The sequence below is a fragment of the Pseudophryne corroboree genome, chromosome 1 (genome assembly GCF_028390025.1).
Source record: "Pseudophryne corroboree isolate aPseCor3 chromosome 1, aPseCor3.hap2, whole genome shotgun sequence".
NCBI lineage: Eukaryota > Metazoa > Chordata > Amphibia > Anura > Myobatrachidae > Pseudophryne > Pseudophryne corroboree.
The window spans coordinates 807,541,005-807,566,803 of record NC_086444.1 but is presented as its reverse complement, the minus strand read 5'-3'; the positions used below and the strand labels follow the sequence as shown (position 1 = coordinate 807,566,803).

The window sequence follows — 25,799 nt, the reverse complement described above, 5'->3', positions numbered from 1 at the left end:
TGCACCCATTTTAATACTTACCTTTTCCGGAGTCCAGCGTTGGGCGCTGCGGTCGTGGCAGAAATTGCCGCCTCGCATGCACATGGGCTCTGGATCATGATGGGCGACATGTTTCTGGAGACCTGCGCATGCGCAGTAGACTCTACAGCGCCGTATGGAGGAGGGGGCCCACCCAGAGGTGCACACGGACCCCCTCCTCTGTTGAAACGCCCGTGACTACGGGAGTGATCCCACTGTGGCATATTTGCCCTGAATGTCAGAAAGATAACAACAGCAATCTCACTGACTCCCTGAATAGTCTAGCCATCTCCCTGCTTGCACTTTACTAACATATACCTGTTATGTAAAAAGTAAATCAGAGATATATATATTCAAATGGGGTCATCAGTACCATTTCATTTTATTGGTTATAATGATCCCTATGCCTATATGAAATTTTAAATAAAGGTAATCATGGCCACTTCTCTAGAACCACATGTGAGTAATACACAATACATGAACAAGCCCAGAAATGTATCAGTGTCTTTTCGTCAACAAGTAAATATTACTGAGCAACAATGCTGCGGCACAGCAGTACACGTCCTCTTTAACACCATGGACATTAGATGTTGCTTTCACAATCTCCCTGAAATGCTTTTTCAGAAGTAGACAAGTAGTTTGCACTGCGGTCTTGTACATTAACCAAAGAAGGCATATCATGATGTGCGCTGTGCATGTTTTACATTGTTCTTTCCTTCATTATGTGTTTTTCTTTCTTCAGGAAACAGAGGAGAGGTAAGGGCATAGCTACAATAGGTGCAGGGAGTGCAGCTGCTATGGGGCCCAGAGCTGCGTTAAATCTTCCCTGTCACAGTTACATGTGTTATATATATTTTTCACCATGAGGTGGTACATAGGGGCCCTTACAAACATTTGTCTTAGGGCCTACAATATATCCAAGTATGCCTCTCCCCCTGCTCATTGTAATGTGGTATAATATGAAGTGGGGCACTATAGTGTATCATAATATGAACTAGGGACACTGTAATATGCTATAATACGAATTGGGGGTACTGTGTTGCTTAATGTGTACTGGCAGTCCTACAATGTGACATAATGTGTGTAGGGCACAACTATGGTTCATAAAATAAACTAGGGCACTACTATGGTTCAGATTAATAACAACTGCCGCGGAGGGTTGGGACAGGGGCCCATTCTAAATGTTGCTAGGGGGACCACAAATTTCTGGCTATGCCCGTGAGGAGAGGCGAAACAGATATTCACAGAGAGATCTTTATTCCCTGCAGTAAAGGACTGGCTGTGTACTCTGGTGTTCTGCTTAAACTCATGTTGTAGTATGGATAAGAATAAGTAGAAAACGCTGTCATAAAATCCATGTCTACTTTTATATCAGAATCAGTAATACACGCATATGCATGGTCAGTCAATTACGCAATAGAGATGAATTATCTCTGTACTAATATCTGACTCTTTTATGTTTCCCTGTCCAAAATACAAAGGGAGTGATGTTCTATTATTACTTACAGCTGCAATAAGTCTGCTTTTCTGTGCCCTTCATCCTGTTCGTCAATGTACTAATAAAGTTTAGTGTAAAAAACTCCACTCTTTTCTCATTGATTTTTCCCTGCAAGACTTCTGTGTCGTTAGTTGTCCCCATTGCCCGCTATGGGGAGTAAGCAGTTATCATATGCACTAACGCCCACAACGGTCTTTTAGTGACACCTTTAACGCCACCAGTGCAGCAGCAGAACTGATAGGAGCAGATCCCATGCACCTGACTCTGTTGGTGTATCCTAGAGTCAGTGCCAGCAGCCAGCAGCCCCCCCCCCCCCCCCACTGGCATCATAGGTAACAGCATATAACAGCATACTGTAGGTACCGGTATCTCCACATACAGGGGAGGTAGGTGTATGTGCAGGAGGGAGCAGGAAGGGGGGGAGCCACTAAACATCGCTGAAGTGTCATTGACCACAAAGGAAGTGTGGTTTGACATTTCTTAGTACATCCCAGCGATGAGAAAGCTGGTGATTAAGAATACCGTGCTGAAAATAATGCAGTAATGTCGGAAAATACAAGTAAAACTTAGTACATCCTATGCAAACAAACAACCCATGTGCACCCTACATAAAATGAGTCACTGTTTACGTGATTTTCTAGGAAATTTAACAAAGCTTGGATTACCAACCAATCAGCGACTAGATGTCATATTACAGGCTGTGTTTGAGAAATGACAGGAATTGATTGGTTGGCACCTTATCACTCTTGCTTAATTTCTCTCCAAGCATTGATAAGGCTCTCCCATTATCATTTATCTCTCCAGGAGATTGGATTGTGAACCATGCTGAAAAGTGATATTCAGTATTGAACTTGTTTGTTGTCATATTATGGGGAAGATTTCCGAAACCTTCTAAAGAGGACAAGTAGAAACAGATGTGTTGCCCATAGCAACCAGATTCTACCTATTATTATATAGAATGTACTAGATTAATGATAGCATCTGATTGGTCCATAATAGTCTTGAAACTTATGCTTAATATTTAATTCCTTTTCTTTTTACAGATGATATTATCACAAGCTTGTACAGAAGGACTATTTCCAGTACTGGGATCTATTTGCAGAAAATGAACTCAAACTAATGAAATTTGGACTTTATCAGCCAAGTCAGGAACACAATACAACACAGTAAACTATATATTTTAACAAGGGAATTATTGCTGTGAAGAAGTGTTGCTCAAATGGATGCAATTGAGACTACAAACATTGAAGAACACACGGATGTTCCGCGCAGTGAAACACAAAATGGCTTCCCTAGGTCTGTTTCATCAAACAGTGAGGATGATAACAATGTTAAAACCAAATCCAAAAGTCTGCCAAATGGTTTACGAAAAGGAGCAAAGAAATATCCGGACTACATTCAAATTGCTATACCAACAGACTCCAAAACAAAATTTCCCTTAGAATGGTGGAAAACTGGCATTGCTTTCATTTATGCACTTTTCAATATGGTCCTCACCACAGTTATGATCACAGTGGTGCATGAAAGAGTCCCTCCTAAGGAGGTGAGCCCACCCTTGCCTGACAAGTTCTTTGACTACATTGATCGAGTAACATGGGCCTTTTCTGTATCAGAGATAAATGGAATGATTCTGGTTGGAATTTGGTTTATCCAATGGCTTTTCCTCAGATATAAGTAGGTACCAGTAAGAAAGATCTTGTTATTAATTAGGATAAATACAAAGTCATCATACATTGATTTTTCCAAATAGTTAACCAAATTAAGGGCCTAATTCAGACCTGATCGTAGCAGCTAATTTGTTAGTAGATGGGCAAAACCATGTCCACTGCAGGGGGGCAGATATCACATGTGCAGAGAGAGTTAGATTTGGGTGGGTTACATTGTTTCTGTGCAGGGTAATTACTGGCTGCTTTATTTCTTTTTCATCCACTAGGGGTCACTGGAGTACTCTTGGGATATGGACGGCTTCCGCAGGAAACAGGGCACTGAATATTTAAATTTAGAACTCTCCACCGCTCCATATCCCAGAGTACCTCAGTGTTTTTTCTGTGCTCACTGCACTAACAAGGCTTGTGTGGGGACCCACACTTTTCTTTGAATATTTTTTGATTTTGATTTTAATTTTTACTTTTTTATTACAACTTAAACACATCCCTTCCCAGTTTCTACTAAAAACATGGGTCCGGGATAGTGCCGCTGCACAGAGGCAGCGCATGGCGTGTCGGTCCTCACAAAGAGCACCCTCACAGCCACACGCAGCTCACTGCCTGCTGCAAGAGCTGGACGGAGCTTACAGAAAGAAGCCCCGTCGCAGCCCTCCCTACAAGGAGACAAGGTATGCTGGGGGGGGACGGGGCGGTCAGCGCACGCTGCCGCCCCGCTGTGTGGGGTCCGTGTTATCACCGCCGCCCGCACCATAAGCTAATACAGCCGGCACGCCCCAGCCGCTCCGTCCGACGTACATCAAAGTACCAGCGCTAAGAGGGGGAGAACCGCCGCAGCTCAGCGCTCACACTAGCGCCGCCGGAAGCCGCTACGCGCCGAACTCCGTTCACACGGCCGCTCTCTTCATAAGCGTCCCCTGCCTCCCTGCAATGACACCAAGGTCAGCTTCCGGGCAATCGCTCCCCGCTGAGACACAGTGCTACACGGAGCACAGGGGGAGGGGGGGGGGGGCAAGTCTGCTCACAGGCAGCGCTGCTGCAAGGGAGAAAAACTTATATGGGAAGAATAGGCTGCATGACAGGCTGCCAGATTTCATATGCATAGATCCATTATATTAATAGACTATTAAGCCACTGCAGTCAGGTACAGGTTATAAAGGCATGTATTGTAACCTGACCTGTGATTATAACTGTAAGCATGGCATGGGGGCCATTTTAACCATGCTTCCTGTTTCTTCCAGTTTGTGATTCCAGAACGTTCCTGTCCTACATCTCTACTCCACCGGAGGCGCAGGGGTGTTAGTGGGAATTTTGGTTCAGGTTCCATATAGGCTGGCCATGTGAACTGCACTTTGGCCATATATATATATATATATATATATATATATATATATATTACACACCTTAAGTAACAATTTTACTGAGTCGTGCAAGTGTCTGTCTTTATCTATTGTGTTGTCTGTCTGTATAATGAGTAAGGCACCAGCAAAGACTAAAAAGAAGTTTTACTGCAATGTCTGTACATGAATCTACACATGTACAGTATGTTTTGTAGGTTTCCACTCCGGAAGTCGGTTTCCTTCCCGGATCCTATGTTAAGCAAATGTAATGGCTGGGTTGAAATCAGAATTGGCCGCCGCTCGACACGAGCGGCAAGATCGGAGTCTCGGGTGAGACCGCCAGAACTAACGGAGGAGTCTCAGCCTTTGCAAAGGTCCAAGTTCACTTTGGGTACAAGGGATACATTTAATTTGTCTTATAATTTACCCGTTTCTGCTATGTTGCAGTCTGACGATTTTATGCCAGACCTCACGGCGCTAAATAAGGGTGAGGAGGGCAAATTAGACCAGCAGTCAGATAGTGCAGCTTTTGACAGCCCAGACATTGATAATCTCATGAGGCCAGTGCGTCAGTCTCTGAAGTTTACAGAGACTAAGGAGCCTCTGACATATAATAAAGTCGTATTTACTAAACGACAGATATCTCCAATGGGGTTCTTATTTAGGAATATCTTACTAAGATGTTAGTAGAAACACGAAACAACCGAATAACCGGTTCTATACCTCACAGATTTAAGTCTAGTTACCCGTTTCCACAGTCAGTGACATCTACATTGGAGAATCCGCCATTAGGTGGATTCGTCTGTATCAAACCTTATAAAGACCCTTCAGCCGTATGATAGAAGGGCATTTGGGTCACTGAGGCGCTAATTGTATGGATAACAGAACACGTTATACTTATCGCTAATCAAATCTGAGAAGCTGCTGAGTATCTATGTACAGCTTCTGCTACCGGCTGTCAGCTCACTTATCGCTTTTCATCGTCGCTAGTTACAGCACGACAAGCACTCTGGCTGCGTTCTTGCCAAGCGGAGTCAGAGGTCAAAAGAATACGGTGGCCAGAAGTTGTTTGGTCCTAAATTGGACAAATGAATTTCTCAGGCCACCGGGGGGGGGGGTAGTCTAGTTTCCTGCCATTGCCTCCTCCGGTACCGAGACGGAAATACTCTGGCCCGGCGTTCAAATCCTTTAGACTTCAGTCCTTTCAAGGCTGTGGTAGAGAAACAGCCACGCCTAGTAACGTCAGGCCGCTAAGGTCACCAACAAGCCAGTGACTTAACGGGTTCCCAGGCCATCTCGAATATCCAATTGTGGGAGCACGCCTTCAGACGTTACATTTGCCGGGGTTCCAGACATCCACTGATGGATGGATCCGCAATTTAGTGTTAAAACAAAGCTGTCTCCCGCCACTGCGCTTTTTCAAGACAGGACTGCCTCTGTCGGACGACAAGAAGGCGGTTCGGCAAATTGCCATTCAGTCTCTGCTGGATTCAGCAGTTTTAATTCCAGGCCTTGTACAACAACAAGGTCAGGGTTATTATTCCTGTCTGTTTGTGGTACCGAAGCCGGATGGCTCCGTCAGGCCAATATTGAACTTAAAGGGTCTCAATCAGTAAGTCACTTACTACAGATTAAAGATGGAATCTCTGCGGTCAGTAATTGCAGATTTAGAGCCACAAGAATACATGATTGCGCTAGATCTGAAGGATGCGTACTTACACATTCCGATTTGGTCACCTCATCAGAGGTTCTTGCGTTTTGCAATACGCCACAACCATTACCAGTTTCAGGCTCTACCGTTTGGCCTCTCGTCAGCGCCTCGGGTATTCACCAAAGTGATGTCTGTGATGATAGCTCATCTCAGATCCCTGGGAGTGACAATTGTTCCGTACTTAGACGATCTGCTCATAAAAGCTCCGTCTCAACAGATGCTCCTCCAACATGCGCTGCTGACGTACAATGTACTGGTTCACCACGGTTGGATTGTCAACTTCAAGAAATCACATCTAATTCCGTCTCAACGACTTCAATTCCTAGGTATGATTCTCCATACGGTAAATCAAAGAATTTACCTACCACAACAGAAAGTACAGATTATTCGCCATCTGGTACAATTAGTGCTCAAGCCACGCACAGTCTCGGTACATTTTGTGTATTCGCCTCTTAGGATCAATGGTGGCGGCTTTCGAAGCGCTTCAATTCGGAAGATTTCACTCACGTCCATTTCAACTGGATGTGCTCGCACAGTGGTCGGCCTCGCATCTGCAGATTCACCACAGGGTGAGGTTGTCGCCAAGGGCAAGGGTGTCTCTACTCTGCTGGCTCAAGGTACACAATTTAACCGCAGGCGGCGGCTGGAATTGGATAATTCTAACGACAGACGCGAGTCTCAGAGGTTGGGGAGCTGTAGTTCAAAATTGTCAGCTCCAGAGTCTCTGGGCGGATCACGAACGATTGCTGTCTATAAATGTCCTAGAACTCCGCGCAATTTACAATGCGCTACGACAAGCAGTACAATTGCTTCGGTCTCAGACTGTCCAGGTGCAGTCAGACAACGCGACGGCAGTCGCATACATCAACAAGCAATGAGAAACGAGAAGCCGCATGGCAATGCGGGAAGTAGCTCGAATCCTCAATTGGGCAGAATACCACCAGGTGATATTGTCGGCAGTGTTCATTCCGGGAGTGGACAACTGGGAGGCAGATTATCTCAGCCATCGGGATTTTCATCCAGATGGCTGAGATAATCCAGAAGTGTTTCACATGTTGGTTCAGCGGTGGGGTTACCCTCAAGTGGACCTGATGGCATCTCGCCACAATCACCAAACGCTCCAGTATGTGTCCAGAACGAGAGATCCAAAGGCAGTGGCGGTGGATGCTCTCACAATCGCTTGGCCGTACAGCCTAGTGTATCTGTTTCCACCGTTTCCGCTGCTCCCTCTGGTGCTAAAACGGATAAAAAGAGAGTCTGTCACAGTCATACTAGTGGCACCTCATTGGCCTCGGAGAGCTTGGTTCTCGGATCTCCACGGACTACTCGCAGATGATCCTGGGCCGCTCCCACTACGTCCGGACTTGTTACAACAGGGTCCGTTCCTTTACCCCGATTTAGCGCGGCTGCGTTTGACGGTGTGGCTGTTGAGACCGCCCTCTTAAGAAGAGAGGGCATTCCAGAATCGGTTATACCAACCATGTTACGAGCTAGGAAGCCAGTTACGGCAGCTCAATATTACAGAATTTGGCGTGCCTATATAGGTTGGTGTGAAACTCTGAAGTTTCCGACATCATCTTTCAAGTTATCCCGTCTTTTGTTATTTCTACAAACGGGGTTAGATGGAGGACTGCGTTTATCTACACTAAAGGTGCAGGTATCTGCTTTGTCAATTTACTTTCAAAGAAGATTGGCTCTATTGCCGTCTATACACACCTTTCTGCAAGGTGTCCTCAGAGTACAGCCTCCATTCATTCCACCTACAGCGCCATGGGACTTGAATCTGGTTTTAGATTTCTTACAGTCTTACAGCAAGTGGATATAAAGTTTCTCACTTGGAAAACAATTTTTCTTCTAGCCTTAGCTTCGGCAAGGCGTGTTTCAAATTTGGGTGCCTTGTCATGCAAGCCACCGTATTTGGTGTTTCATGATGACAGAGCGGAACTTCGGACGAATCCCGCTTTCTTACCAAAGGTAGCGTCATCTTTTCACATCAATCAACCAATAGCAGTTCCTGTGTTAACAGAACATTCTGGAACTCTGGATGTGGTACGCGCTTTACGCGTTTATGTATCCCGAACGTCTACAGTTCGTAAGACGGATACGTTGTTTGTTCTCTATGATGCTGCCAAGATAGGTTGGCCATCTTCTAAGCAGACCTTATCCACATGGATAAAACTGACTATACGTCAGGCTTACCTTCATGCTAGGTTACAGCCGCCTACATCAGTAACAGCTCATTCCACATGTTCTGTGGGAGCTTCATGGGCATCTGGTCGTGGAGCTTCTACGACGCAGCTTTGCCGTGCGGCTACATGGTCATCAGTGCACACGTTTGTGCGCTGTTACAAGTTTAATACGTTTGCGGCATCAGCATCTAGCTTTAGCCGCATAGTGTTACAGGTGCCAAACAGCTCTCCCGCCCACAAGGGAAACTTTGGTACGTCCCAAGAGTACTCCAGTGACCCCTAGTGGATGAAAAAGAAAATAGGATTTTGGTACTTACCAGGTAAATCCTTTTCTTTGAATTCATAGGGGGCATTGGACGCCCACCCAGAGCAGTTTTACCTGGTTTGTGGTAAGCTCAGGGGATCTTATGGTAACACACTTTCACCGACTGGTTCAAATTATAAAGTTCTATCGGTTATGGTGTCAACTGTTTAGTTGTCAGTAACGTTATGTGTCAACTTTATTGTTGTCCGTTATGTTATATGTGATTCTCCATTGTCAACCTCTCTATAGCTCCTGTTCGGCTCAGTAAAAAACACTGAGGTACTCTGGGATATGGAGGGGTGGAGAGTTTTAAATTTAAATATTCAGTGCCCTGTTTCCTGCGGAAGCCATCCATATCCCAAGAGTACTCCAGTGCCCCCTATGGATTCAAAGAAAAGGATTTACCTGGTAAGTACCAAAATCCTATTTTTTACATTGCAATTTAGATTTAAATTTTAACACACCCCACCCAAATATAACTCTCTCTGCAAATGTTATATCTGCTCCCCCTGCAGTGCACATGGTTTTGCCCATCAGCTAACAAATTTGCTGCTACGATCAGGTATGAATTAGGCCCTTAAATCCTAAATTAATTTGTAGGTAGTTCAATGGAAGTGATTGAATAGAGGCCTGCTGAACACATGAAAGCACAGAGGGGTCTATTCATGAAGCAGTGAAAAAATTGGAGAAGTGAGCCTGTGGAGAAGTTGCCCATGGCAACCAATTAGCTGCTCCGTACAATTGTATAATATGCAAAATCTAAATGTTACTTCAATGCTGATTGGTTGCCATGGGCAACTTCTCCACTGGCTCACTTCTCCACACTTTTCACTACTTTATGAATAGACACCTTAAAGATGTGAATTTTTGATCTGTTAAGCAGAACTCCACTTAAATCAGGTATGTTCAAACTGCGGCCCTCCAGCTGTTGTGAAACTACATATCCCAGCATGCTCTGATACAGTTTTGCTGTCAGAGAATGCTAAAGCTGTGTCAGGGCATGCTGGGATGTGTAGTTTCTCAACAGCTGGAGGGCCGCAGTTTGGACATGCCTAACTTAAAGACTTCAGTGGAGTGCTGACAGTGCCCGCCTCCATATCTCTTCAATCAGCAATGTTCCTTGTCTTCTGATCTATGTGTATAACAGCCCTCTATATGGCATCACCTTCCTACAGCCAAACTCTTTGTATGCATAATTATGTTTATGGGAAATACTTTAATTATTCTGCCCTGGGTTCCAAATTTACCTACATTTCTGCTTTGATACAGCTACACAGACTTACATTGAGAGTGACAGAACTGTGTACCACCTAGTTTTCAAATTATTGTTAAGAAATATAAATATAAATCAGTGCCTACAGTTATATTTTCAGGTCAGTGGGTAATGCATATTAATGCACTATGATGTGCTGTTTATATATATATATATATATATATATATATATATTTCTCTTACGTCCTAGAGGATGCTGGGGTCCACATTAGTACCATGGGGTATAAACAGGTCCACTAGGAGCCATGGGCACTTTAAGAGTTTAATAGTGTTTGCTGGCTTCTCCCTCTATGCCCCTCCTACCAGACTCAGTTTAGAAAATGTGCCCGGAGGAGCCGGTCACAGCTAGGGGAGTTCCATAGGAGTTTTTCTAGTTTTATTATTTTTAATAGAGTTAGGCACAGGGAGGCTGCTGGCAACAGCCTCCCTGCTTCGTGGGACTTAGGGGGGGAGTAGTATCCAACCCTCTGAGGTTAATGGCCACTATCTCCGCTGACAGGACACTGAGCTCCTGAGGGTGATGATCGCAAGCCCCCGTGGCAACCGCTCACTCCCGCAGCATGCCGCCACCCCCTAGCAGAGCCAGAAGACGGCGGTGGTGAGTAGATTGCCGGCAACCCGACCAGCGGGGAATCGGCATGTATGGCGGCTTCAGGGTGGGAGCGCAACGCTGACGCTGCACTCCGGAGGGCTCAGAGGCAGACTGTGCGGTGCTATGAGGGGCGCCATGGGCCAGCGCAAAACCGTACACACTGGTCACTTGGGCTATCAGGGACTCTGTCTGCTGCCAGCGATGAAATTCATCAGGCCAGTATAATTTTTCAAAGTGTGGCGAAGACTCGCCATTACAGGGGGGCGGAGCTTCTCCTCAGAGCGGATCCAGCAGCTCACCAGCGCCATTTTCTCCTTGCAGATTCATACAGAGACGCTGACAGGGAGCGCTGACCCTCCACATAACTCCAGCTATCCTGTGCGGTACCAGGGGGTTATAGAAAGGGGAGAGTGTTAGTCACTATTTGGCACTGAGTAGCTTATTAAGGTTGCACAGTCAGCGCCAGGATTTTATGATACAGGTTGAGTATCCCTTATCCAAAATGCTTGGGACCAGAGGAATTTTGGATATCGGATTTTTCCGTATTTTGGAATAATTGCATACCATAATGAGATATTATGGTGATGGGACCTAAATCTAAGCACATAATGCATTTATGTTACATATACACCTTATACACCCAGCCTGAAGGTAATTTTAGCCAATATTTTTAATAACTTTTTGCATTAAACAAAGTGTGTGTACATTCACACAATTCATTTATGTTTCATATACACCTTATACACACAGCCTGAAGGTCATTTAATACAATATTTTTAATAACTTTGAGTATTAAACAAAGTTTGTGTACACTGAGCCATCAAAAAACAAAGGTTTCACTATCTCAGTCTCACTCAAAAAAGTCCGTATTTCGGAATATTCCGTATTTCGGAATATTTGGATATGGGATACTCAACCTGTATAACGGCCTACTGGGGCGCTGTGTGGGTGCTGGCTCCATTAGTCTCTCTCTGAAGGTACTTGGGGGAAACTGTGTCTGACATTTTCCTGTGTGTGTGTGTGTGTGTGTGTGTGTGTGTGTGTGTGTGTGTGTGTGTGTGTGTGTGTGTGTGTGTGTGTGTGTGTGTGTGTGTACATATTTCTCACATTACCATGTCCAGGGACTCTGTGTCTTGTGTTGCAGAGTATGTATCTTCCCCAGAGGAATCCATTCCATGTACTCAGGAATGTAATATACTGTCTCAGCCCTCTGAATCCGAAACGTTGTGGGAGGCTTCACTTAAGGGAATGATATCTCAGATTTCATCTAGGATAGCTCATAATGAGACTGAAACGCAGGTTTTGAGAAAATCTGTAGGGGTTTTGTCTGGTTTTGTTCTCACAACTTCCTCAAACTCCCCTGGTCTATGCCCAAAGAAGCGTGCTCTTGCCCAGATTATGCAGGTTGACACGGATACCGACTCAAATACGGAAGACAGTGATGAGGCTATGCGGAGGGGTGAGGCATCCCTTGCTAAGGGGGTGCAGCTCATGATTGAGGCAATTAGTGATGTGTAACACATTACTGACAAAACACTTGAGCAGGTCGAGGAGGCTTACTTTACAGACAATAAGAAAGCCTCCCTGACTTTTCCGGTGTCTAAGGAGTTAAACGCATTATTCTAAAAATCCTGTGAAAACCCGGAGAAGAAATTCCAGATCCCAAAGAGGGTTATTGTGGCTTTTCCCTTTCCTGTGGAGGATAGGAAAAATTGGAAAACCCACCTATAGTAGATGCTTCTGTATCTAGACTGTCTAAAAAGGTGGTTTTACCAGTCCCTGGGTCTACCGCGTTGAAAGAACCGGCAGACCGCAAGATTGAGAATACCCTCAAATCCATATACACTGCTTCAGGCGTGGCGTTAAGGCCCACTATTGCCTGTGCATGGATTTCTAAAGCCATAGTAAAGTGGTCAGGCACATTACTAGAGAAATTGGATTCTATGGATAGAAGTGTCATTGAAATGTTTTTACATCACATACAGGATTCTGCAGGTTTCATGTTGGAGGCCATGAAGGACCTGGGTCATCTGAATGCAAGGACGTCTTCCATGGCTTTCTCGGCACACAGGGGACTTTGGCTGCGCCAATGGTCTGCAGACTCGGAATCCAAGAGAAGTGTGGAGAACCTACCCTTCACAGGTCAGGCTCTATTTGGGGAAGCTTTGGATGCGTGGATCTCCATGGCAACCGCGGGTAAGTCAACCTTTCTTCCCTCAGCCACTCAGACTTTGAAGAAATCCTTTTCTACCTCTACAACACAGTCCTTTAGGATCGCAAAGGTTAAGAAGTCCAAAACCCCTATCACTTTCGTCAGTGGTGGTCGGGGAAATCCAGAAATCCTGCTCCTGCAGGTTCCCAGGAACAGAAGCCTGGCTCTGTTTCCTCACAATCTTCAGAATGATGGTGGACCTCCCAGCCTGGAGAACGGGCAGATGGGAGCGAGACTCAGACTTTTCAGTCACGTCTGGGTATCATCCGGCCTGGATCCCTGTGTACAGGATATTGTGTCCCAGGGGTACACACTGGAATTTCAAGAGCTCCCACCTCACAGATCCTTCAAATCAGGCTTATCAGCTTTGCTGACAGAAAGGGCTATCCTACAGGAAGCCATTCACAAATTGGAAAGGGCAAATGTTATTGTTCCGGTTCCACCTCATCTGGAATGCAAGGGTTCCTATTTAAACCTATTTGTGGTACCGAAACCAGATGGTTCGGTGAGACCAATTTTGAACCTGAAGTCGTTAACCCCTTATTTGAGGGAATTCACTTCAAAATGGAGTCTCTGAGAGCAGTGATCTCAGGTCTGTAGGAGGGGGAATTCCTGGTATCCCTGGATATCAACGATGCGTACCTTCACATTCCAATCTGGCCGCCTCATCAGGCTTATCTAAGATTTGCACTGCTGGACTGTCATTATGTGTTCCAGGCACTGCCATTCGGCCTCTCCACGGCACCGAGGCTGTTCACCAAGGTGATGGCAGAGATGATGGGGCTACTCCGCAGACGGGGAGTGAACATAATTCCATATCTGGACGATCTACTGATAAAGGCGTCGTCCAGGGAGAGGTTGTCTCAGTCCATTGCTCTCACGACTTGACTGCTCAGGGATCATGGATGAATCCTGAATCTTCCACAGTAAGAAAATACGGCTGTCGCAGAAAACCAGGATTTCGCTCCTGTGGTGGCTAAAAATGCCGCACCTTCTTGAAGGCCGCAGGTTCGGGATTCAGAACTGGATCCTCCTAACCACGGATGCAAATCTCAGAGGTTGTGGCGCTGTCATCCAAGGGGAAACCTTCCAGGGAAAGTGGTTAAGTCTGGAATCCATTCTTCCAATAAACATTCTGGAAATAAGGGCCCCGTACAACGGTCTTCTACAAGCGGTCTACTACAAGATCAGGTCATTCAGGTGCAGTCGGACAATGTAACGATGGTGGCTTGCATAAACCGATAGGGCGGAATAAAGAGCAGAGCGGCGATGTCGGAGGTTACAAGGATCCTCCTTTGGGCAGAAAAGCACGCGGTGGCGCTGTCAGCAATCTTCATTCCGGGAGTGGACAACTGGGAAGCAGACTTCCTCAGCAGACACAATCTCCATCCGGGAGAGTGGGGCCTCCATCCAGAGGTGTTCACGGAGGTAACAAATCTTTGGGGCGTACCTCAAATAGACATGATGGCCTCCAGCCTCAACAAGAAGCTTCGGAAGTACTGTTCCAGGTCGCAGGATCCACAGACAGCTGCAGTGTATGCCCTGGTAACTCTGAGGGTGTTCAAGTCAGTGTACAGTATGTATTTCCTCTACTGCCACTCATCCCAAGAATTCTAAAACTCATAAAGAAAGCAAGAGTTCAGGCGATCCTCATTGCTCCGGACTGGCCAAGAAGAGCTTGGTATGCGGATCTTCTGGAGTTACTGCTGGAAGACCCGAGGCCTCTTCTTCTTCGAGAGGACCTTCTGCAACAGGGGCTGTTCGCTTATCAAGACTTACCGCGGCTACATTTGACGGCATCGAGGTTGAACGCCAGATCTTAGCTCGGAAGGGCATTCCAAACAAAGTAATTCCTACCGTAATTCAGGATACAGGCTAGGAAGGGAGTAACGTCTAAACATTACCATCGCATTTGGAAAAAGTATGTGTCTTGGTGTGAATCCAAGAAGTTTCCTGCGGTGGAGTTTCAACTTGGACAGTTTCTACTCTTTCTGCAAGCAGGTGTGGATGTGGGCCTGCGTTTGGGATCCATAAAGGTCCAAATTTTGTCCTTATCCATTTTCTTCCAGAAACAATTGGCTGCCATCCCTGAGGTTCAGACTTTCTTGAAAGGTGTTCTGCACATCCAGCCTCCCTTTGTGCCTCCTACGGCACCTTGGGATCTTAACGTGGTGTTGCAGTTCCTGAAATCGTATTGGTTCGAACCTTTAAAGGAGATGGAGGTCAAGTTTCTCACTTGAAAGGCTGTCACACTGTTGGCATTAGCATCTGCTAGATGTGTGTCAGACTTGGGGGCTTTGTCCTGTAAAAGACCCTACTTGATTTTCCATGAGGATAGAGCTGAGCTCAGGACGTGTCAGCATTTTCTTTCGAAGGTTGTGTTGGCTTTTCATATCAACCAACCTATTGTGGTGCCAGTAGCTACTGACTCCTCAATTCCCTCTAAGTCCTTGGATGTTGTGAGGGCTTTGAAGATATATGTGAAGAGGACTGCGCATCATAGGAAGTCGGACGCTTTGTTTGTCCTTATGATCCCAACAAGGGGGGTAATTCCAAATTGATCGCAGCAGTACATTTTTTAGCAGTTGGGCAAAACCATGTGCACTGCAGGGGGGGCAGATATAACATTTGCATAGAGAGTTAGATTTGGGTGGGGTGTGTTCAATCTGCAATCTAATTTGCAGTGTAAAAATAAAGCAGCCAGTATTTACCCTGCACAGAAACAATATAACCCACCCAAATCTAACTCTCTCTGCACATGTTACATCTGCCCCACCTGCAGTGCACATGGTTTTGCCCAACTGCTAAAAAAATTCCTGCTGCGATCAACTTGGAATTACCCCCAAGGTTGGGTATCCTGCTTCTAAGCAGACGATTTCTCGCTGAATCAGGTTTACTATTTAGCATGCTTATGCTACGGCAGGCTTGCCGTGTACAAAATCTGTTTAGGCCCACTCTACTCGTAAGGTGGTTTCTTTCTGCCCGGGGTGTCTCGGCTTTACTGCTTTGCCGAGCGGCTACTTGGTCAGGGTCGAACACGTTCGCTAAGTTCTACAAGTTTGATACTTTGGCCTCTGAGGACCTAAAGTTTGATCAATCGGTTCTGCAGGAGCCACCGCGCTCTCCCTCCCATAATGGGAGCTTTGGTACATCCCCATGGTGCTAATGTGGACCCCAGCATCCTCTAGGATGTAAGAGAAAAATAGGATTTTAATTACCTACCGATAAATACTTTCGTCGTTGTCCGTAGATGATGCTGGGCGCCCGCCCAGCGCTTCGTTATCCTGCAGTTGTTGTTTGGTTCAGTACCGCCTTGTTACTTGGTTAAGTACTGCATTGTTACTTGGTTAAGTACTGTTGTTCAGCTGTTGCTGAATTGTTCAAGCTGGTTAGCTTGGTTTGCCTTGTTATGTGTGAGCTAGTGTGAATCTCACCACTATCTGTGTATTTCCTTCTCTCAAAGTATGTCCGTCTCCTCGGGCACAGTTTCTAGACTGAGTCTGTTAGGAGGGGCATAGAGGGAGGAGCCAGCCCACACTATTAAACTCTTAAAGTGCCCATGGCTCCCAAGGGACACGTCTATACCCCATGGTACTAATGTGGACCCCAGCATCCTCTACGGACTACGAGAAAAGGATTTACCGGTAGGTAATTAAAATCCTATTATATATGTTCCGCGGTGGGAGAGGGAGGGCAGTTGGGAGGCTCCTGTGACTGCTGCTCTGCTTATCAGAGCAGCGGTGAATAGATGCTGTGCGCATGCGCACAGCGTATATTCAGTGGAGACAGATGGAGAGGGGGCATGCCAGTAGCTCACAGTGCGCTGGGCATGCCCCCTAAGTGACGAAAGCGGGGGCCCACCTGCAAAGCCCCGCCCAATTTTCCATAGGCCTTGCCCCCTTTCTGGGCGCGCACACAAGGATGTCCCTCTTTACAATTTTCAAATGTTGGGAGGTATGGTTAAACCAATTCATCCTTCTCCATTTCTCTATGGAGAGATATTGTGGAAAGGAAATGCGTTTCCACTGCATTGTATGTAATAATGAAGTATTACATATGGCGCCAGTGTGCTTAAAAAATACAACATGACAACCCTATGAGCCCTTAAGTTTATTTTCCAAGTAATGGCATAAATAGAATTATACTCTGTCATACATTACGTACATAATGTACAGTCAACTCAGAAGTAAATCATCGAGCAAAACTGTAAAAAGCTTACTTTTATCTCTCGTTCACAGATCAATTGTGGGTCGTAGGTATTTTTTTATTATTGGAACTTTGTACTTGTACAGATGTATTACAATGTATGTCACAACGCTCCCTGTGCCTGGAATGCACTTCCAATGTGCCCCAAAGGTAAGACTTTACACAATTTAGTGTATATTTTTTTGTAATTATTAATATCCTCCAACTAAAAGATTATTTGAAAATCTGTCTGTCTGTCTGTCTATCTATCTATCTATCTATCTATCTATCTATCTATCTATCTATCTATCTATCTATCTGTTAAATCTTATGAGTACTTATATGCACATTTGAAGCCGCTATAAGATAAGGACGAGAAATACCTCACTTTCAAGCACCGCTGTCGGATACACTATGCTAGATAGTCTCTTTTGCTTTTTTTTGGTCTACGTGAAAAATTTACCTTTTGCGGTAAGTATCACTAAACGTCGGTTTTGGTTCTACAGTATTTCAACTGATGGAAACCAATGGCGTGTTTGTGTCTAAACAATTGGTATTTACTGCCAACGGCAATATCTGACAGCTTTGTAGTCAGTTTTGACATTCCCGATAAAAACTGTTGACAAAATCGACCTACCAGGGGTTTAAGGGTAGAGATGTGTCAAATTAACAAGAAAATTATTTTAATTCTCCAGTAATAATAATAACCTGCTACTTTAGTAGATATAATAGTTACACCCAGGTTTATGTGAGTTATGCTGTCATGGTGATCAGTGTTGGACTGGGGCGTGAAGGGCCCACCGTGGAAATTCAGTGGTAGGGGCCCATGCCTCGAGGCTTGGCTAATCATTAGTGCATGGCCTGGACCCTTGATAAATATGTATAGTAAATACTGCTAGTGCATGCATGATATTGTACCAGACAGTGGCGGAACTTGTGAGTGGTGGGTCCAGATGCAAAAATTTGCTTTGGGCCCCCCTCCTTTGCTCCACCCCAAGTTAATAATATGCCACATGGCAGCGAGTGACAGATCGAAGTAAGGAGTGACGAGCAAAGGGTGACAGGGCGAGGTAGAGATTGACAGGGAAAGTCAGAAGATGACAGGGAAAGTCTAAGGGTGACAGGGAGAGGCAAAGGGTAATGGGCAGTGGGTGACAGGGAGAGGTAGAGAGTGATGGGGAGAGGCTGTGGCGGGTGATGACTGACAGAGGTTGACGAGAAGTGGGTGACAGGGAAAGACAGTGGGTGACAAGCAGAGGGTGACAGGGAGAGGTAGAGAGTGATGGGGAGAGGCTGTGGGTGACAGGCAGAGGGTGAGAGAGAGAGGGATTCAGTGTGAGGTAGAGAGTGATGAGGAGAGGCTGAGGGTGACAGAGAGAGGGTGACGGTGAGAGACTGTGGGTGATGGGGAGAAGGTGACAGGTATAGGCAGAGGGTGACGTAGAGTAGGGGAAAGGGAGAGGCTGTGGGTGATGGGGAGAGAGAGAAAGAGGGTGATGGGGACAGCCAGTGGGTGATGGGCCGCGGCAGGGTGTGCTGGCAGTTGGTGACAAATATAATTCAATTTACTTACTACTTACTGTACCACGGTAGAACTTCAGCATGTAGGGGGTGGCTCCTTGTTGGGGTTTCGCACAGTCTAACGAGATCGTGATGACAACATATTCAACATGACTAGAGCATTGACTGTAAGAATGTCATTACATGTAAATAGGGTTAGGAGTAGGCTATGGGGAATATGTAATAGGGTCTAAATTTGCCGGATGTGCGTGATGTCGGGCGATCTTGGATTTTTTTTTTAAAGCAGCAATCATTTACAAGGCATGGTTTTGCCTTGTAAATGATTGCCACTTTAAAAGAAAGTCCAAGATCAGCCGACATCAGCTGACCCTATTACATATGCCCCATAGCCTAATCCTAACCCTATTTACATGTGATGACATTCTTACAGTCATGTTGAATGTCGACATATCATACCAAACCTGCCTCCAGTGGTACTTCTAAGTTCTCTAACATGCATTTACTTACCAGAATGGTTAAGACTGTAGCAGCAAATCCAAGAACAAAGAAGAAGCACATACAAACACAGGCAAAGCATACAAACTCTACACACATAGGGGTATATGCAATTCACGGCGAATCGCGGCAAATTATCGCCGTTTTTTAATTCGACACAATTCGACAGGTGAATTCCGGCAGGTGGCTGCCGGAATTCACCATATTCAATGAAAAACGGATTCGACATTCCCGCGGGCGAAAAACGGCCGATTTGCCGGATTTTGCCGCGATTTTAAAAAACGGGAAAGAATGGCGTGGGGTCCCCCCTCCAAAGCATAACCAGCCTCGGGCTCTTCGAGCTGGTCCTGGTTCTAAAAATGCGGGGAAAAATTTGACAGAGGATCCCCCGTATTTTTAAAACCAGCACCGGGCTCTGCGCCTGATGCTGGTGCAAAAAATACGGGGGACAAAAAGAGTAGGGGTCCCCCGTATTTTTCACACCAGCATCGGGCTCCACTAGCTGGACAGATAATGCCACAGCCGGGGGTCACTTTTATACAGTGCCCTGCGGCCGTGGCATTAAATATCCAACTAGTCACCCCTGGCCGGGGTACCCTGGGGGAGTGGGGACCCCTTCAATCAAGGGGTCCCCCCCCAGCCACCCGAGGGCCAGGGGTGAAGCCCGAGGCTGTCCCCCCCCATCCAATGGCTGCGGATGGGAGGCTGATAGCCTTGAGAAAAATGACAAGAATATTGTTTTTTCCAGTAGTACTACAATTCCCACCAAGCCTCCCCCGCAAGCTGGTACTTGGAGAACCACAAGTACCAGCATGCGGGAGAAAAATGGGCCCGCTGGTACCTGTAGTACTACTGGAAAAAAAATACCCAAATAAAAACAGGACACACACACCGTGACTTGTACAACTTTATTACATACTGCCGACACACACATATTACCTATGTTGACACGAAGCAGTCGGTCCTCTTCTCCAAGTAGAATCCACGGATACCTGAAAATAAAAGATAATTATACTCACCTTCCAGCGTCCAGAGATACATCCACGTCCAGAAAATAATCCAGGTACTTGGCAAAAAAACAAAACGCAAATACCCGTGCCAGCGGACTGAAAGGGGTCCCATATTCACACATGAGACACCTTTCCCCGAATGCAGAGACCTCTATGTGACAGCTGTCACAGAAAGGTCTCTTCAGCCAATGAGCGAGTGCAACGTCCTTGCACTCTGCTGATTGGCTCTGTGCGCGTCTGAGCTGACAGCGCATCGCAAAGCCTCTCCATTACTTTCAATGTTGGGAACTTTGCGGCTAGCGGTGGGGTCACCCGCCGGCAGCGGCTGACCGCGGGTAACCCCCCCCCCCCCCCAGCTGACGGCAAAGTTCCCACCATTGAATATAATGGAGAGGCTTTGCGATGCGCTGTCACAGCACAGACAGCGCACAGCCAATCAGGTGAGCGCCACGTAGTAGCGCTTCCTGATTGGCTGAAGGGACCTCTGACAGGAGTCACGTGGGGTCCCGGCACATTCGGGGAAAGGTGTCTCATGTGTGAATATGGGACCCCTTTCAGTCCGCAGGATCGGGTCATTGCGTTTTGTTTTTTTGCCAAGTACCTGGATTATTTTCTGGACGTGGATGTATCTCTGGACGCTGGAAGGTGAGTATAATTATCTTTTATTTTCAGGTATCCGTGGATTCTACTTGGAGAAGAGGACCGACTGCTTCGTGTCAACATAGGTAAGTATGTGTGTGTCGGCAGTATGTAATAAAGTTGTACAAGTCACGGTGTGTGTGTCCTTTTTTTATTTGGGTATTTTTTTTCCTGTAGTACTACAGGTACCAGCGGGCCCGTTTTTCTCCCGCATGCTGGTACTTGTGGTTCTCCAAGTACCAGCTTGCGGGGGAGGCTTGCTGGGACTTGTAGTACTACTGGAAAAAACAATATTCTTGTCATTTTTCTCAAGGCTATCAGCCTCCCATCCGCAGCCCTTGGATGGGGGGGACAGCCTCGGGCTTCACCCCTGGCCCTTGGGTGGCTGGGGGGGGGGACCCCTTGATTGAAGGGGTCCCCACTCCCCCAGGGTACCCCGGCCAGGGGTGACTAGTTGGATATTTAATGCCACGGCCGCAGGGCACTGTATAAAAGTGACCCCCGGCTGTGGCATTATCTGTCCAGCTAGTGGAGCCCGATGCTGGTGTGAAAAATACGGGGGACCCCTACTCTTTTTGTCCCCCGTATTTTTTGCACCAGCATCAGGCGCAGAGCCCGGTGCTGGTTTTAAAAATACGGGGGAACCCCTGTCAATTTTCCCCCCGCATTTTTAGAACCAGGACCAGCTCGAAGATCCCGAGGCTGGTTATGCTTTGGAGGGGGGACCCCACGCCATTTTTTACAGGGATTTTACCATTCCATCCAAAATAAATAAATAAATTATTTTTAAAAATATATAAATAATACTTGTGCCTCCAAAAAGACAAACCAAGTACCTAATCCCTTCTAATATAAATAGATATGATATTACCAAGAAAAAAAAAACACAAAAAAAACATGTTTTAAATTTTTTTTATTAGTTTCACCCTCCAAAGTGTGTCGGATTGAAAATGACGAATTTACTGTCTAAAAGCACTGTTGTCGAATTTCCAAACTTCCATTGAATAGACTTTGGTCGAATTGCAGCATGTGTATCATTGCAAAAAAGTCGAATTTGTCAAAAGTCGAATTTCAAAAAGTCGAATTTTGAAAGTCCGTTTTTTTGTCGGAAAGTACTGAATTGCATTGGCGATTTTTTTTTTTGGTCGAAAAAGTCCCGAAATTCGACAATTTCGGGAATTCGACCGCAATTGCATATACCCCATAGTCCTATAGTCATGGAAAAGTATTTTTCTTTATGGTGCATTATACAAACCCAAAGTGTGTTACTGTTGTTGTATTTTGTCCACACTACAGTATTAGCACCAATTATCTTATTCAGTCCACATTCATGGGAAAGAGGATATTAGGATGCTGTGGAAATGGCTGGCAGATAACAGTGGGAGTGTGCAGATGCAGTAGGAACACTGAGCAGCCACCGGGCCACATATGCCAGCTCTCACCTGTCCAGCTCCTGCTCCAAGGACATGTCAGTCAGGCTGCCGCCAGAGCCTCCCAAGTCACCAGCTCCTCTCCTGTTCGCAGCAGCCCCGGATCCAGCACAGCTCTTAGTCCTGAAAATCCTGGTCTTAATCCTCAGCGACCCCTTCCTCCCTGCTCCCCTCCAGATGTACACTGCCTCCGCAGCGCCATCTTCCTTCTCCAGCATCTGAGCCTCAGAGGCTCGCGGCAATGGAGGTGTGTCCTCTGCATGCCTCCTGCAGCCAGCCGTACTGTATGCACACAGAGCGTGGCTGCGAGCAGCCCTCGATCGCCAAAACTGTACTAGCCCGGGGATGCTGGCGGCGGCACTGGTGGCATGTAAATGAGTCAGTGGGACTCATTGAAATGCCATCAGCTGTGGGCCCCTTCACTGCGCCGGGCCTCTTGCAATGCACCAGCTGCACAGGCGCAAGTTCCGCCACTGGTACCAGACTAATAACAGCAATGCAGTGTAGAAACTTCACCAAAGTCCTGTGCAGTATAATGTAACATAAGCATAATTTATAATTCAATTGCACAATCTGAAGCCTGATCCCTAGAGGAAAGAGAGGAGACCAAGGCAGTGGGGCCCACCGGGGGGGTTTCCCCTGCACCACTGTGGGCCAGTCCAGCCCTGATGGTGCTGCAAGGCCACAGAATATATTACCTTAATAGAGGGGTTTATTGTCTATCCATTAATATATGGGTTCCTAATAATTCTATCAAATGTTTTTGGTTTTGGGAATGTGTACCCTCTCCTAATAGCTCTTCTCTTTGTTTGTTTCTAGCTGAATGGAGATTCTTACGCTAAAGGACAAAGGATCCTGCGACTAATAACAGGGGGTGGCCTGACTATTACTGGCTCTCATATCTTATGTGGAGACTTCCTATTCAGCGGCCATACTGTCATACTCACTCTCACCTACTTATTTATTAAAGAATGTAAGTTGAAATATCTATAGGGCATCTCTATGTTTGTATAGGGGCAGTAATTCCTGCAAAGTAAACCATGTTTTATTTAATTATTCCCACACTTGGATTTGGTGAGCCATATTCAGTAGAATGATAGTTCTTATGAAGAATCCCTCATGTTACATATAGATAGGACACTATTGAGTTTTCATAAAGGGAAATGCACCTTTTTTAACTGCACTTCATGGTTTTTGTATTTGTATTGAAAAATATTGACACAGAAAATAGCAATGAGTTGCAAATCACCTTAAAGCTGAAATATCACCATTGCAATCAGTCTTACTAAATGGCCCTACACACTTAACAATCCGCCGCCAAGCTGCCTGACGGCGGATACGGCCGACGGGCGACCCGGCGGCGGGGGGGCAGTGACGGGGGGAGTAAAGTTCCTTTGCAACTCCTAAATTGCAACTGAACTTAGGACAAGGATAGCACACAGAGGCTACTGGCTCTAGGCAATTCATAAACACGTAGAAAAAGTAATCTACTCTGTCCTCTTGTCTGATGCTCAAAGTGACATTTCATTTTAAGAAGCTAATCCGCTATATATATGCAGCACACAAGTCTACAGTCACAGTCCGATGTCTAACAGTGTAGCACATATGAGAAGCAATGCCCTTTTTTACACTGGTGCTGATGATAATGAGGTTGAAGAAATCATCAGAGCAATGATTGTATCTAATTTCCTTCAAAACACTATTTCTAAAAACCTGAACACCATTTACGCTGCATCCTGTACCATTAGAAGAATATTAGCTTGCAAGCCAAGGCACTTATCACTGCTACCAAATTCAGGATGTAAAATGGGATAATGATTTCTTTTTATAGGCTGTGTGCTCTAGAGGAGAGATATGGATCTGTATCACTTCAATATTTTCAAAACTGCTTGGTGGTATGAAATTGACTTAATTTTAGTAAGATTAGCTGTAGCTTTCATATTTAAGGAAGGTTTGGGGGCGGGGTATGAGGGACCTGACTATTACATGAGTTTAACATACAGGGAGTGTCTGTTTCACAAGGTTCTTCTCTATTTTGCTGCAGCTTCATCTCATTAACTCAAAAAGGACAATTTGTATATTAGTAGCAAACAGGTGTGTAAGTTCATACCAGGCGCCCGAAGGTGAAAAAGAAGATGGTGCTCGGCCCACCCCCCACCACCACCCAGTGGCTTTGGCTTGCACATGTGCTGACATCTCAGCAACTTGCCAGTGGTACATCTGGGAGAATAAAAATGTAGCTAATTGTGGCAACAGGGAATCTTTATTTTCAGTGTGTTTATCAAAGCTTGGAGAGAAATAAAGTAGTGAGAGAAAACTACAAGCTAATAGCTTCTGCCTTAAATTTTACAGACTGTGTTTAAAAAATAACAGGAGCGGATTGGTTGGTACATTATCTATCACAATTTTTTTCTCCGAGCTTTGATTAAAAACCACCCGTAAAAGTTGTATTAAAATAATTAGAGCATTTCCTTAAAACACCTTCTGCTCTCCTTTCTTTTGCCATAAAAGACACAACAGCAGGGCTGTAGCTCATTATATACAGTACACACTTTGATCTGTTATCACATATTCCAAGACTCTTCAGCTGAAGAGTGCTGGTGAACTTGGACAGCAGTCAGCGGTGACTGTAGCAAACCACTATGAAATGAGTGGAGAGAGATCTGTCCTAGTTCAGCAGCCACCTCTGTCTTTTTTTTCTTGGTTCCCCTCTAACAGCTGGAGCCCGGCGACCATTGCCTCCAATGTCTCTGGGAGTTACGTCACTGGCAGCAAACATGATTGTGTGAGTTTCAGTTTCCTTTTGTGTCTCATACTGCAATCAAAATTTTAAGCCCTGAAACCAAACATATATGCTACACTATCTGCTGCTGGGCTGCAGTCACTATGAGGTCCACAACTGAGCAGGGACGGCAATACTCTGGCTTTCTCCTGGCTACCCTTTCATTAAAGTAATACTTCAGTTCAGTCTTATCTGGCTTTAGTCTCATTAATGTTTTGATTTACTGTGTTGTCAGAGGCCTGTAGGTCTCGTAATGTGGCTTTGGGTTCCTTGCAATTTCTCAGAGCATCATACTCCTTAGGTTAATCTGTTGCTTTTTCCACACCAGGGAAGACTGGCAGATGTTTTCAGTGTTCTCCATCTGGGCATACTCTCTCACTATTGAATGATGGGCTTAAAATGAGTGGTAAATGTGACTGATGAGCTGCAGTGATGACTTCTCAGACTACTGTACTGATCTTTTCTCTTGGCATTGTGTTAACACAAAATGAATCTTCCAGACCATACTGCCAAATGTCTCTAATATCTCTGATATACACATAATGGGGTGTAATGGGTTTATCAGCACTTATCTCAAATGACCTTCTTTATTTATATTGGAAGCCGTATGAATGCACTTACTTTTCCATCAATGGAAGTCAATTTAATTAATTGTGATGGGGCTAGTCACCATTGCAATGGCATGGAGATGCCAGAATTGACACCTCATCTTGCGGCCTGCTGTCACCCCAGACTCGCTGATACTGCCGCACTTACTTGCAGTGCGAGATAATTGAATCACCCCCTGTGCTTCCTTATAAGCCTTAGTTATTGTTAAATAAGTACGAAGTAAAATCTAATATGAGTTACAGTACTTGTTATGTGAGAATGGTTTTAGGTCTTTAGGTCTGGTTGATTGTTAATTATGTTCTGTATATAAAAATACAGATTTGTTTG

General features: G+C 45.5%; 1 protein-coding gene across 1 annotated transcript in view; it reads left to right on the top strand.

Moving 5' to 3' along the window:
* SGMS2 (sphingomyelin synthase 2) overlaps nt 1–25,799 on the top strand; it is a 126,044-nt gene that overhangs the window by 84,307 nt on the left and 15,938 nt on the right. Inside the window, exons 2-4 of the mRNA XM_063919178.1 lie at nt 2,560–3,190; nt 17,040–17,157; nt 22,901–23,054. Coding sequence (XP_063775248.1) covers nt 2,736–3,190; nt 17,040–17,157; nt 22,901–23,054 — 727 coding nt within the window. The 5' untranslated portion in view covers nt 2,560–2,735. The remainder of the gene's footprint in view (nt 1–2,559; nt 3,191–17,039; nt 17,158–22,900; nt 23,055–25,799) is intronic.